Below are 15960 nucleotides of genomic sequence, written 5' to 3'. Positions count from 1 at the left end.
CTGAATCAGAGGCTCTTCCACTTCAGGGAAATGGCTATGCCTCCAGACCAAGCTGAGCAACAACTTTCAAATTATTCTGGTTTCCCCTTCAGCTCTAGAAAAGAGAGGCCACCTCATTGTTGTAGTTGATCAGTCAGAGTGACAGTAATTAGCATGACTTTATCTGTTCATACCTCCTTAGGTAACTGAGGGCTCCCTGGTTTCCTGGGTATCATCAATCTGGGGAAGAAATTAGGGTGTTTAACTATTCCTCAGAATTTCTCACCTCAACCATTTCTTACACCTCAATCTTCCAAGTTACTAGTGTACATGGCACCGGGCAGAGTGAGGAATACTGTGCCCTGGGGGGGACTCAGTCTATTATCTGGAGGTATTCGGGGCATACAGTTGTCTGGATTAAGACAGACTACAAAAAACCTAAGAGGTGTTCCTTGCCCCATTCTTTCTCAACAGAGAGAATGGGTTAGAGAGTCACCATCCCACAAGGATAAACAAGAAGCCGAGAAACCAAACTGTAGATAACAGGGCCAGTTTAGAGCAACAAGCCATTATGAAGCCCCTTCACTACTATGTGCTATGCACCAGGGATCAGAAATGAAAAAGACTCCTTTGTCATCAGGAACTTATCTATTAAGTGAAGAAGAGAAACCATATAAACAGAATTTAATATAAAGCTGCAAATGATAAGAAAAAAGCTATGAATGAGAAGTGAAGGAGTATAAAGGAGGCCACTTAGCATGAGAGTTCAGGGAAGCAAGAAGAGAATCATGACTGGGGAAAGTACTTTAGTTCAAGGTCTGTGGCTTGGAGCTACTAGAAAGCATAAATTGAAGATAGAGTAAGAGGAAGGCGGAAGGCTAGAAACTTCCTAGTGAAAGAGCACCATCGCCTTTGGACTCTTCTAGGTGACAAAGGTTTTGACAGGGGGGGCGAGTTCTCTTTTGGCACGATGCCATCTCACCCACCTGCATATCTACCCCGACAGAAGATATGATTTTATGGAGAAACAGGGGAAAAAAGTAAGTGTGTAAAACACCCAACAGAGTGCGTGGCACATAAGTTCTCAGCAAACATTACTGCTCTTGACTTCTTCCCACAAGCTCCACCAGAATTTCAGGAGTCAGATTTTACACTCAGGAGGTGAGAGAAAACCAGAGATCTTTGAACTCTACTTGGAGGCAGAAATATAGACCTCACTCTGAGGGCTTCATTGGTGTATGATAGAGCTCTTCAAAATCCACAGCCCTTCTCTTTTTTATTTAAAAATTTTTTTAATTTAAAATTTCGGGGGGGGGGGCAGGGGAGGTAATTACCTAACCTATTTATTTAAATAGAGGTGCGGGGGATTGAACCCAGGACTTCGTGCATGCTAAGCCCTTGTTCTACAACTAAGCTATACCCTTCTCCCAGCCCTTCTCTTTGGGTGAATAGTGGGAGCCTAACATGAACCTCGAGATCACCACCCATATTATTTGGTAAAATGCCAAACTATACCATTTCTTTCCTGTACTATTATTTGTACCTAGTCTTTCCTCTCAAACCTAACTTCACAGCTAAACCTAATCTTCACAGCTAACTTCACAGCTAATCTTCACACCAGACCAGTGTCCTCTCCAGGCTAAGCGACTTCAATGTTGTCTTCAGCAATGACTCTGTTTTAAATGGGACCAATCTCTCACTCTGATTCAACTGTATAACTCCTACACCAGTATTTCCCAAGAGGTCAGAAAATCAAGTCAAAATGAATGAACAGATGCTTTAATTTCAAGCCTTTCTACTCTTCCCTCTCCTGATTCAAGATTTCTCAAATATCCTTATTTCCTGATAGTCCCCTGAACAAAACTACTCCATCAACTCTGTTTGTGATCCTCACTGTTTGGAATGTCTAATGCCCTCCTCCCAAATCAAATTCTGCATTCTTATGATTTGAAACATAATTCACAATCTTCCATGAATCCTCCCCCAACAAATAAGTCCATTAACTTCAGCATGATTAATATGCCTCCCCTTTCTCATGTATAAGTACGAATACCCAACTCCGCATTATCCACGTGTGGCTATTTCCCCTCTTTCAGTTACTGGCCTGGGGTATGGACACTCCAGTGAAGGTGCTGGAGCAAGGTAGGGAAGGCATATATAGACAGTTCACAGAATGAGGGGAAAGTCAATAAAAGGAGGCAAGGAAATTACTACTTTGCACCATTTGCATTAGGGTTCCTTATAGAAGCAGGGATAATGAGAGGTGATTACATATACATATGTATACACATATATGTCAAATTGAATTACATCAAGTTATACTAAACATTGAAACATACCTCATAGCCATAGAAACAGCAAGCTACTTAGTTAAGTAAAAAAGACGGTTTACTTACATATGTCCCAGTGGAAGAACAAGTTTGTAAATTATTCTATGTATTATATACTGGAATTTTACAGAACAAGATTAATATGAAACGTGTGTATGCGTAAACACAGATTACTCACAAGGTAAATGTGCCCATCCTATTCATCCCTGTGAGAAAGTCTGCCAAACCAAACCATTCTTTAAACTCCTATTAGTCTGCAGTAAACTGTCAAATACACAGAGGGCATTCAAGTGGTAGTTGACAGTGATCTTCAATACTAGATGAATGAAAACCTATTCAGCCAAGTTCAGGAGGAAATGAATCTTTAATCATAAAAACACTGTAGAAAAGGATCCTGCATGTTACAGCATTCTTATAATTGTACTGGAAGATATACTGTAATTTACTTAGTATAGCCAAGAATTTATAGAACTATGATTCAGAGTTGCACACAATCTGATTTTAGCACAAAAGCTGAAAAATAAAACCTACTGGAATCAATCCAGCTTGCTTTATTTCCTGGAATACATGTAAAAACCCATTATAGTTAACATCAGGATAGCAGAGCCTTGATATAACAATGTTCTGTCTCAAAATGAACACACAGTAGTTTGTCTATTTGGTTACAAAAAATTATTTACAGCAAATAATCAAGGAAAACAAATGTCTTCTTCAGTTCTCTTCCAGTAACAGTCACGCCTTATAGTGAAAAAATATTTATGTGCTGCTGGCAAAGCTGGTAATTCACTGTGAACATTTTCCCCTAGTTTTATTCAGTGCAACTTCCTCAACCCTTACCTCCTTAATATTATACACAAGCAAACATAACTATCTAGTATGGATGTCAAGTCCATTCATTGCCTATGCCATGGGTTTAATCTTCATAATCAAGCTATTTTGCAACTGCTATTATCTATATTAACTTGTTAGATTTATACCAATTAGGTTGTATGGTTAGTCTGCTAAATAGCATTTAGCTACACTGTGAATATAAAGTCTACACAATAGAAGATGTATTAAAAAACAATACATTTCTGTTCTTTCTTGTGTGTTTATGGCAGTACTGGTTCCAATGATTTAAGTTTTAATGAAATATTTAATGTAATTAAAATTTCATTAAATATTTCTAGTGCTTAACAGTAATAAAAAAGCCAGTGGTAAAAATGGACAATTTTCATCATAAATCAATGGCCTATAAAGTTAAGACCTGATGAAAAAGGGTATTTTTAGGGCACAAGATTTATGTAACTTCTCAGAATTGTACTTATGAACATAAGCATATAATACATATAAACTACTTTAGGTTCTTTGTGAATAGAGCTTTAAAATGCTTTCTTTTATCTGTAACAGTATATATTTCTTTTGTAGACATTATGAGGTCTTAAAATGCCCTTATGAAGGATTATTCTTATTCTCATTTTTCAATATTTGGTGGAACCAAAACTCAATAACCTGCTTACAATTTCACAAGGAGTTCAGCTACTCTGTTTTCTTCCTTTCAATACTATAATGCTTAATGTTTTTGAAACTGCAGTACTCCATTATTAGTTGACTGAGTTTATGACACATTCTTTTTCTTTCCTACAAATGTGGTATGTGTGGGTATTTTTAAAAGTTTGTGACACCTTTTGAAGAGAGGCAGATTAAAAAATTCACAGCTCAACTTCTTTGCCTTAAGAAAAAATTTAAACAAAAATTTACTCAACATTTTTATATAAAACAATATTCTATGTAGGTAGGTAATAGCAGAGTAAGGAAGGGAAGGGAAGGAAGATACAACAATGAAGACATGAGGTCTCTGCTATCAAAGGAGCTTACTGTCCAATGTGAAATGTACACAAATAATAGAAAATATTCAATGACTGAGTATTAAGGGGTGATGAAAGTTACAGGTGGGGGTCAAGGGTGGGAGGACATGCCATGTCTGAGACAGCTTCAAAGTTTCAAATAGTAACACTGACGCCATGCTGTAGAGTTTAAGTTACACTCCATTACCCTACATACGGATGCCCACTTAGGTGCCAAGAGATATACGGGGCTAAATACCGTTACCCAGGTTGTTTTCTGCTTTCCAAACCATGCGTCTATGGTGCTGCATCCACCCAGAGAGGGCACTTTTTTCTAATTCACACAAAGGCCACGTATGTGCTAGCAGCAGCCCTGAATACATGGATGTTTACTGTCTCCTGTCTTTCCCTCTGCCAGCAATCCTATAATCTAAATGTTCATCGATAAAAGACAAGTTAAATAAACTATGGTACATCCATACAACAGGATATCCTGCCGGCATTAAAAAAAAAAAAAAACAGGCACTGGAGTCTAGTTAATTTTATTGTGGCAATCAATTTCTTGGTATTGATAATACACTATAGTTATGGAAGATATCATGTGTGGGGGAAGCAGGGTGATGGGTACCTGGAATCACTCTCTATTATTTTTCTAACATCTTGTGAGTCTATAATTATTTCAAAATAAAAAATAGAAGAACTAGGCATTTCTAGGTGTGCTGATATAGAAGTATCTCCAAGATTAACAGCAAAAAAAGGTGTAGAAAAGTATGCTACTCTTTGTGCAAAACAAAAGGGTATGAATATGCACATAATGCTGGTATATGCATAGACAAACTCTGTAAAAATACACAAGAAACTGGTGGCAGCAGGGGTTGCCTCTGGGGAGGGGAACTGGGTAGCTGGGAGACAGGGGTGGGAGGGAGACCTACATCTCACTGTCCTCTTATGATGTTTGAATTTCGTACCATGTACACATACTAACTCTTCAAAAAAAAAAAAATACATTATAGGGGTACAGTCTTCCTGCCAGAAGGTTTTAAAGTATCCCTTCCATCTGCTGCATTTCCCTTCACCTAGTTTAGAAGGCCCAGAGATTATGGGATGGGATTTAGGGATATGTGCTTCCATCGACCCAGTATTCTGGGTCCTCCTGCTAGACTGTGAGCTAGCTCCTTAAGGGCAAGGGACCACAGCACTAGCTGTACCTGGCACAAAGTCTGGCATATTTTGGGACAGCTTTCTTGAATTAATCTGACCTTTTATCCTGGCCTTTCCTTTTGACCAACTCTTAAAACCCTAGACCTAGAAGGATTCTTTACCACTCATTCTGCCCCAGGAATGATGTCTGAAAAATTAACTTCTCATTAGCATAAGTCATTCCCAGGCCAACAAGTGCCTGTCCCTAGGCACCAGTGCTCAAAAAGATGCAGGCTTATTTTACCAAAGGCAAGATTTTTCATGGAAATATGGATGATTTATAAATTTCATTTTTATTTTAATATCTGTATGCCTATGAACCAGACAACTCTTCAGTCATCTCAGCTAAAATCTCTCATCCCAGCTCATCACCCCCTAACTTCTATAGGTTTTATCTGTCCGTCTATAAGGCAATACTTATTTGTATGACAGTTATCTTGTGCGTAACTTAGCTCTCTTACTAGAGTATAAACTTCTTAAGGGCAGGGAAGCCTCATATATCTCATTAGATAGTACACACGGTAACTAACACCTAGGTCAATCATCTTTGAAGACAGTTCATTTAATTAACATTTCATAATTTAAAAATTAATTAACTTTTAAAATATCATTTAATGTACAACTGAACTAATATGCTTCAAATAGTGCAGTGGGTTTGCAAACAAAAAGACTTTCACAAGTATACCAGAGAAAGAAATTATGCTATCATAACTAAACAAGCCTCACCCCTTGAGGATGTTGCTTGCTCTGACTTTATGGAGGTGAAACCAGCACCTTCATCCACATACTGAAATTGTATCCTTTCCCCCTTCCTGAAACCATGTAGAGCTTACCTCTAAGGTGAAACATTACTACAAAATTGCTAAGCTACTCTCTCTTGAAACTTGGTAAACAATTGCTAAATAAGGAGACTAAGATCCCTAGAGGGAGAGAGCAGAAGATGGCAGTCCCTTCGGAGAGCACCCATTCAATAGCTTCCTACTTACAAGGAATCCTGCTTTGTCTGCTGGACATCCCTGATCCTGACAGCCAGCCCCCAGAAGCAGTGCAGTCCTTGTTTCGTGCTACTTGCAGCCGGTTCAAGATCCATTCAAAACTGCTCAGAGTCTTTAATCATTTTGTCTGCCACATTACTTCTTCCTCAAATAAACAGAACTGAAAGCAAGTCAAAATTAGAGCTGATTTTCTCCCCATAGGAACAAATCACCAATATTATAACAGAATTTAGTATCTGGAACTTTGTTACTCTATTCTACAGTTCACTTAGGTGAGTTAGGTTATGTAAGTTCCAAAAGGTTAAGTGATACTAAAACTTTATTATAATTCTTATTACTTTTACTTTTAAAGCAAGCATTAAAATAAAAGGCAATTTTTTTCCCATCATACTATAACCCTTCATACCTGTCCTTAATAGGGCCTTGATGAGGGCAGGAACCACATTTTACCTGTCTTTGAATCTCCACAGTGCCTTGGACATAGTACATTCTTAAGAAATATTTCTTTGAATTAACTTTTTCAAGGAGGCATTTAATTTGCACATTGACAGGGAATTCACTTCTAAAATTCAGAAATTTCTATTAAAATAACTCAATTTAAAAAATTCATTGTACCATACTCATTTCAGAAAAGAAATCATTTTTCTGCAGTCTATTAAGAGACTTCACCTGAGCTAAAAACAACTTTCTGGGCAACAGATAAACACATTTTGTGATGGATACTGTGTGTCAGACTGAAGGTCGCTTGGAATTAGTTCTGGAAGAAAGGCAAGCAAGCTCAGAGAGAGATTTTTAATTGTCTTCAGTTCCTAGAGGGGTGTCATAAAATTCTTAAACATATTAATTTTAATATCAAAAAATAAACATATGCCATTAAGCACTTTTAGGAGAGAGGAGGGATATGTTATAAAACCAATGGTTGAATATTGCAACTCTCACAATGTTAGAAATCATACTGAGAAGAAACAGACAAGGCTTGCAACTCTCTTTGGTATAGTTTTCTCATCTTACACACTGCAATAAGAACAAACTCCTCATTCACAAGAATGTTCTGAGAATTGATTATTATTAAGTTTTTTGTTCAATATTTTATTAAGGTTTATCTAGAAAGAACCCAAAATATTCTGTGCAGGCAATATACTTGTACTTGTTTATAGCATATAAAAGAAATTGTCAAATAAAACTTAACTTTGAAAATAATCTATAATCTCATTCCTAGAATCTAACCAGCATGCCAAAGCACAGAGATTTCTAAAACTAACTGCCAATTCTTTCCTCTAGTTTGAGTCAGTTTCTTAATGCTGCCCTGGGAATTATAATTAACATCTTAACTTAAAAAAAATCTAGTTCAGGTTAATACCAACCAATGTTAATAGTATACACAATCTCTGTTCCCTCTCCCCTCCTTTAAGCTATTATTGTCATTCAAAATACCTCTTTATACATGATAAGCCCATCAACAGTTTTATAATTATTGCTTTATGTAGTTCTCTTTTAAATCAAATAGGAAAAGAAAAGAGTTACAAAGATACCTTTACACTGTCTTTCACATTTATCAATGTAGTTACCTTTACCAGTGCTCTTAATTTCTTCATGTGCATACAAGTTACTATCTAGTGTCCATTCATTTCAGCCTGAAGGACTCCCTTTAGTATTTCTTGTAGAGCAGATCTGTAGCAATAAATTCACTGTTTTTGTTTATCTGGTAAGGTCCTAATTTCTCCTTCATTTATGAGGATCAGTTTGCTAGATATAGGATTCTTGGTTGACAATCCATTTCTTTCAGCATTTTGAATATTTCATCCCACTGCCTTTGTGGCCACCATGGTTTCTGATGATAAATCAGCTATTAATCTTATTGGGGCTCCCTTGTCTGTGATGAGTGTCTTATCTCTTGCTGCTTCTAAGATTCTCTTTGTTTTTGTCTTTCAACAAATATTATAGGTGTGGATCTTTCTGAGTTTATCCTACTTTAAGTTCATCTTACTTTGAGTTTGTCAAGCTTGAATGTTGTAACACTTTCATCAAATTTGGGAAGTCTTCAGCCATTATTCCTTCAAATACTCTTCCTATGCCTCCATTTCTCATTCTGGGACTCCTATTAAGTGTACGTTGGTATATTTGATGATGTCCCACAGGTCTCTTACGATCAGCTCATTTTCTTCACTCTTTTTTCTTTTTGTTTCTCAGATAGTATAATCTCAATTAATCTATCTTCAAATTGCTGATTCTTAATTCTGCTGGCTCATATCTGCTCTTAAACTACTGCAGTAAATTTTTTATTTCAGTGATTAAAATTTTCAACTCTAGAATTTCCATTTGGTTCTTCTAAAAATCATTTCTAGCTCTTTATTGATATTCAGTATTTGGCAAGGCATTTACAACTTTCCTTTAATTGTATAGACACGACATCCTTTGAATGTATTTATAATAGTTCATTTAAAGTTTTGTCTATAAGCACATTCTCAGAGACAGTTTCTAGCAAGTGCTTATTTCCCTATGTATGTGCCATACTTTACTGTTTCTTTTATTTTAATTCTTTGTTGAAAATTGGACATTTTAAATAATACAATATAGCACATTTGGAAATCAGATCCCTCTCCAAGGTCTGTTGTTGCTATTTGTTTGTTTGGTGATGTTCCTGGACTAATTCTGTAAAGTCTGGATCCTCTGTCATATGTAGCCACTTGAAGTCTCTGTTCAGTTAGCTTAAGAGTCAGCTAACGATTAGACAGAGATTTCTCTAAAATGTCTTGAACCAATAGATCTTTTACTCTTTGCCAAGGGACCCTAAGTGTGTGTTGGGACATGCTGTCAATGCCCCAACAGTTTACAATTCTGCCTTAGCCTTCATTTTCTGCTTCTGTGGATTCTCAAGGTCAGCCAGAGGTGAGCCAATAGGGCCTCCTCAGGTATGCACCTAGCCTTGCATATGTGTATGGCCTATTAGATACTCAGAAATATATATTAAGGAAGTTTTTTAACGCTCCCTATCTCATCCCCAGATCCTTCTTTTGAGTTTTTTGACCAGCCCTTTCTTTGCCCCTCCTGCTATCACTACCTCAGGCAAATACAATGTTAAACAATTGCCCCAATTGTTTTCAACAAATGCCCTAAGGAGAAGGCTTTTTCATTGAGCAATGAGTTGGGTCAAATAAAGACAAGCCTTGTGAATTGGGGTCCTTCCAGGGAACTGCCAGATAGGTCAAATAGTGACAATTCTATGGGGATAGAGGTATTTGAGGAGCTTGACCCCTCTAGTGGTTGCTGGTTTCCTTGAAAAGGGAGATACGATAAGGGAAAGGCAAAACACAACAAAGGTCATTAGTCTTACTGAAAATCAGCTGTTTTTAATGAATAAATAAATGCTCCTCAGGTTGTTGGAAATCTTTGGTTAATTTCCAGAATTCATAAAAAGTTGGTTTTGAAAAGTTTTGCCAGTGTTCATGTTGCTTTTATAGAGGAGTAGATTTTCTGAGGTCCTTAATCCAATATTCCAGAAATCCCTTTGAGTTTGAAAATCATTTTGGAATTGGTGTCTTCCAAAAAGACTGTAACCTTCAGCTCTTAAAACTGCTCAGCAAAAATGTGGGATCCCTGGTGATATTTACACATAAATTTCTAGGTTAAAGTATCCATAAACATCTATAAAATTAGAAGAGAGAAAATATGATCAGCCTAGATTTACATTCCATTTTACCTTTGACATCTACAAGAAAATAAATGTTTTTTTTGATAACAGACATAAAAAAACATTTATTGTTATCAACGTTTGGCTGCATTTCAAGTATTTTTAAAATATTGCTCCTTTTTTAAAGATTCACATATTTTAATTTTACAGAAAAGAGTATGAGAGACTATGACTTATCCAAGTCATGCTGGAACTGACACCATAGCATCTAGTTCAATGCCTAGAGTCAGAACAGATGAAAGGTTACTAAGAAAAGGTCTCAATGTAGTTCTTAGATGAAATGAGGAAGATAGTGATTATAAGCTTCAAGTCTTGACTAAAGAATCATGAACACTTTAAAAACTCATTTTAATAGAATATTTACTATTTTATCTCACACAATTGATTATTCATTATAATGTTGCCAAGCCAAACTACAAGTTATGAAAGAGTTTGACAACAATGGTAGCATTATCCTAATGCTAAATTAGGAGATGCCAAACATAAGTGGATCCTCATTTGGCCAGTTCTGGGGGTCCTGAATGAGTTTAGTTGCAGGTATGATATAAAAACCTCCTTATAACCTTGTGTGCATACATTGGGATGGGGGGTGGCGGAGAATGAGAACGAATACATAATGCTTTCCATATAACTGCCCTGCCTCTCTTCAAGTAGCATCTAGAATTATACATGAGACTCTGGGTGTGGGGGTTAGGCTGCAGGGCAGAGAGTCATGCTGCTTGAAGAAAAATGCTGAGTATCACTGACTTAATGTTCAAAACACAATAAGAGTGATTACAAAGTCATTAAGATCTTTTCTGAGAAAAACTATTGAAATTGACCAAATCCTTAACAGAGGAAATCACTCATAAAAATCAACAACGATAGTAGTCTCAGTGATATTTATGCTATATCATTCATTCAGAGTTTCAATGTTCTAGTCTATACATGTTTTAAAAAACCAGCATGAACATACAATAAAGGTATATAACATGGTAAGTTTTCACTACTATGTATCTTTGGAATTCACAGACTTAAAATCTGCAACTTTAGGAATTTATGAGCAACAATTAGTCTTTAAGTAAATAATCTTTCATTTTGCTGAGACATTAGTTTGAAGAATTTGAATCTTGTCTACATTAAGGCTAGTATGTATGAATGAGTTGCCAAGTTAGTAAGTCTATCCTAGCATCCAACTATGCATTGGATGTTTTCTTTGCATTGTGAACTACACAAAAACTAAGGCAGTGATAAAAAATTGTTTTTGAAAAAAACAGCCCCCCAAATAAAGCAAATTTCTACTGCTGATGATTAATATAAGGAAATGGTTTCTGAGTCGTAAAGCAGTGTTGGTTCTTAGCCAGAAGATATTAATTTTGGATAAATTAAAGACTAATGTGTTGAATTCAGCTTTGACTCAGATCTACGACATAAACAAGTCTGCCATAAGACATTTTATGAGGGAAAGTACATGCTAAAATATTATTTGTGCTTTCAGGATAACTTATAATCCCTTAGGTCAGGCTTCTTCAAATCTGCTTCTCTTCATCTAAATTATATTAATGTGAGAACAGACACATCAAGAGTTTTCATAAAAACAAATAAAGTATTCGTTTTGTTCATCAAATGTAGAATACTCAGTGTGGTTGCCGACCACCCACCCAAATTCCATTCTTCGGCAATAGATTAAAAACTCCTGACTGTAGAAATATTAGGAAAGAAAGAAGCATTTGTCTAAACGTCTGGGAACCTATAGTTTAAAACAAAACAGTAGAAAAAAAATAGTACCAAATAACCTTCCAAGCACTCCAATCTTCTAAGAACGGAATCACAGAGTAAAAGATACACGGGTGAGTAAAGCCCATGCCACACCTCCTTGAGAACCATCAACACAGGTTCTTACCTTCCTGCCTACAGCTGCATGTAGCCAGGTCAGTCTCCAAATAATACACAATATCAGCGAAATCCACAAAGGCCTGATGGTGTCAGTTATACACACAGAGAAAAAGATACCCACTTCCAGGTGAGGCACAGGAAGGAGCACAATGGAATGAACACCTCATGCAGTCTCTGCTTTAAAACTCCTAGAAAACCTTCCAGAAATCTTTGAGATCTAGCACTGCTCTGAATTCAACATCAGTCAAGTTAAAAAGTGTGTATATACTCCTTTAGATATTTAAAAGTCCACTGTTTGAAAAATCTTCAAAGTCATAAATTCACAACTTCTGTCCCCATTGCTCCACCACCTCCCCAAGTTAGAAAACTAGCAGGACCAGTAAATAGCTTTCTAGATAATGCAAAGTGGTTAAACACTGCTAGAAGTGAAGTGGTAAAAAGTCTATGATGCAGTTGCTACCAAGCCTTCAGACAGTTGAGTCTACTACTTTCAAAAATGATGAAGCTCCACAGAAAAACTATGCTGAGGAAGAGGAAGAGAAGGACCTTCCTGGATTTGTGCTTCAATTTTGGGGTGGGACAGATTGGGAGTCAAAAGTATTCAAATAAATATAACAACAATTCAGAGAACAGGAAAGCACCAGTGACCCTGCTGGGCTGGTGCAAGTTATTTAAGTTAACAAAGGGTTAATGAATGGTTATTATGGGATGACAATTAATTATAACTCTTCATGAAAGTGAAAGAAAGCTTCAAGACTAAAACACTCCTCTTCTGCAAAAACTGACCTGAATTTCTCTAGATCGAAGTGAAATAAACACAGCAGAGGTTCTTTCTAAGAGCAGCCCATTGGAGGCAGGAACCAGGACCCTTTGGACCCACACCCATCTTTTCACTTTAAAATGGGATTTGCTTGTTCTCTTGCTACAGCCAAAACGGAAAACCAGTGACTTTTTTCCTTGATTGTGCTCTACGCTATGGAAGCCACTGCCTATTTAACATGCCTATTGTTTGAAATTTGTAAAAAATGAAATTGGCATCTAAGTGGTTCAACCCTGTATAAACAAAATTCTCTCTCCTTTGCCTGACGAGGGCATTCACCTTTGTTAATAAAGATTTTAAGCATATTGAAAGTGATCAGGGACCTTGTGTGTTCTGTCCTAAGAACTACTGGATTCCATCTGGCCTCCTACCCTATCATGCGGCAGGGTCTATGATCACCTACATAGGTCAAAATCCATCTCTTCTTCAAAAATGTTGATTCGAAAATATTTCACTATCCCTATTTTCTTTTAACATTCGGTATTTATTCACCTTACTGTAGGAATATATAATTCAAATTACAGATGATTCATAATTCAAGGCTATGCCATCAGGGAGAGCTCATTTACTTATAAACATAAACAGACTACATAGAGAACACTGTTAATGAGCACTGTGCTAGCGTTGTTTTTTATTTCCTGAGTATGCTGGCATGACTGTCGTGCTTATGTGGCTAAAACCTGTCAGAGATCAGTCTCATAGTTGCGAAATAATTTCCTTATATTCTGAAACCAACATATTTCAGAGAATAAAATAAGCGAGTTAATAAAGTAAAATAAAATTTCACAGTGGTCACTGAAGAAGAATTTTGGGGTTCTAAACTTATGTCTTAACATAATTAAAGACAAATCATCAACAAAAGACTGAGACTGAGAATTTTACTCTTTTTTTTCTTCAAGGGACAATTGTTCAATATAAAATTAAAATATGCCGTTCTATTGTGACTCAGGGAGCTATTTTAGAATTTTGTTTCTAAATAATACTATAAAACCTTTAAAGATTTTGTTTACATAGTTTGCATCTTAAGAGTTGTAGCACTCTTGAATAGGGCATGTTAAGAACCATAAGGAATACACTTATTAGACTAATCTAAAGCTAACTTAATAAATAACATCATTCAATAATTAGTACACAATTCTCCTATAATTATTATAATTCCAAGTACCTACCTTATGTGGGTTACATTTGCAATATCCATTTAAAATTTCTTCATTAATTTAGGGAGAAAAAAGTGGTTTAAAGCCACTTAATTCTGTAATAATTAGTGTAGTTTATTTTTTCAATTATATAAGCTTTCTAGCTATTCAATTTTCCCAACTTCATGTTTGAGATAAAGAAGTTTAGAAGAAAAAAAGAACACCAAACCATGGAAGGCACTCAGGCAAAGGGTGACATAACCAGTGTTAATCTAACTGACTTATACTGAATGTCTACGGATGAATGAAAGCACTTTGTCTACACAGTAGACTTCTACTTGTGTTATTTCTCAGGCTATTCTCCAGGCTTCATGACATTTATGACATTAAAGAAGCTGCTGGGGCATAATTAACTGGACAAAAGGGAAACTTTACCAAGAAAGAGGCAATTCACAAGCCATTAATAGTTTAAAACTGTCAACTGGCAGGCCTTCATTTCCCAATGTCTGAATTACAGCAATAGTCTCCTGATGGGTCCCCTTTCTTGCTATGATCTCCCCCACTTCAATCTACCTTTGTGGTATCCATTGACTACTGTATAATGCACATTCTGACCTCTGTATCTTCAAGTTGTTCCCCCATTTAGAATGCTTGATCTATCTATGAAAAAGGACTACGCAGTCTGAATCCTACATTGTCCATGAAGCCCTCCCGTATAACTCCAGCCCACATTAGTCTTTGTTTAAACTCCTACAGACCTCATTGCTCCATCACTCGCTCAGCCATTAAATCATATGTGACCTCATTATTTGTTTCCTGAATCTTGTCTCCTCAATATGACTGCAAGCTTTTTAAAGGTAGGAAGTATGGCTTATGTGCATATTGTAGTCCTCTCACCTATACCCAGAAAGGAGCCTACCACAGTGTTCCACCCACAAAAGTTATATTACTTGTTGAACTGAAATATTAAAATTAACCATAATATGAAGAGCAGTACTAGCTTAGAATAAGAGCTAGGTTTTGATGTAAAACACATTGTCTTAAGATAATGCTGACAAATATCTCTTGAAGCTTGAACGGATATTCATTTTATAATGTCTATAAGCAAAGGGATAATTGTTGTGGAAATTCTATTTTCTCCTTTAGAACTGTGGCATCTCTAAATGGAAGAAGTTAGAAACTGCTCCAAAGTCCAAATGAATACATCACAATTCAGTGATAATATTTTTAAAATGTCTGCACCTCTGTTAATGACAAAGAACCTCATACTGGTTGTGTAGACAACAGGGCAAATAAACCACTTTCAAGACCCATGACTTGACCCTGTCTATTACTTCACAGATGCCACTACCACATTTAGATGTCAGTTTCCATTAGAAACAAGCATGTACACGATAAGAAGCAATTCCAGGAAGTGGTTAACTAGTTTATACATACACATATGTACTGAAAGGCCTTACTTATAATATCCCATAAGGAAAGGTGTCCTCCAATTTTCCATCTCCCTAGAAAGCACACTTTCTCAGAAGTATCAGGTTTAAGTGTCAAAACTAATGTTCTCCTTTAATGCCTTGGTCCCTCCTTCCATCTTTAAAAGCGAGTGAACAAAGGCAAAGTTCCTACCTGTCAAAGACGTTTCCTTATATATTATTAGCAAATTCATTAGAAAGCCCTGAAGAACACAGGATGAGAATCAAAATCTAAAAGGAAAGCTAGAAAATCAAGTTCTGTTCAAATACAGGTAGTCAGTATTAAGGATACTAATAAAGCAAATGATAAATGCCAGGTCAAATAGTAACTGAAATGCTACTAGTTCAAAAAAATTTTTTTTAAAAATGGTTATTTCTGCCTCTCATGCTGTTAATCTAGTTTATTCATAATTTTCGGTAAGTTTGGAAAAATAAATAATACCTCAAACCCTAAATTAGACTCTCCTGTAAATGGGCTTTGTGCATCACTAATGTGGGCTGGTAAGATTAATTTTTAAAAGATTGCCAACATTCCTATGAAAACATAGCTGCTTTAGGTAGAGCCACTATTACGTGCCTTTTAAAAATAAGCTAAACATGAGCTTATAGTTAACAATAATGTACTCTTAAAAATGTGTT

General features: G+C 36.3%; 1 protein-coding gene across 1 annotated transcript in view; it reads right to left on the bottom strand.

Moving 5' to 3' along the window:
- AMMECR1 (AMMECR nuclear protein 1) overlaps positions 1-15960 on the bottom strand; it is a 93786-nt gene that overhangs the window by 75921 nt on the left and 1905 nt on the right. Inside the window, exon 2 of the mRNA XM_032476055.1 lies at positions 6322-6490. Within this exon, the coding sequence (XP_032331946.1) occupies positions 6322-6425 (104 nt within the window). The 5' untranslated portion in view covers positions 6426-6490. The remainder of the gene's footprint in view (positions 1-6321; positions 6491-15960) is intronic.

Source organism: Camelus ferus, chromosome X (genome assembly GCF_009834535.1).
Source record: "Camelus ferus isolate YT-003-E chromosome X, BCGSAC_Cfer_1.0, whole genome shotgun sequence".
NCBI lineage: Eukaryota > Metazoa > Chordata > Mammalia > Artiodactyla > Camelidae > Camelus > Camelus ferus.
The sequence above is the reverse complement of the archived record's forward strand: the minus strand, read 5'-3'. Positions and strand labels throughout refer to the sequence as shown.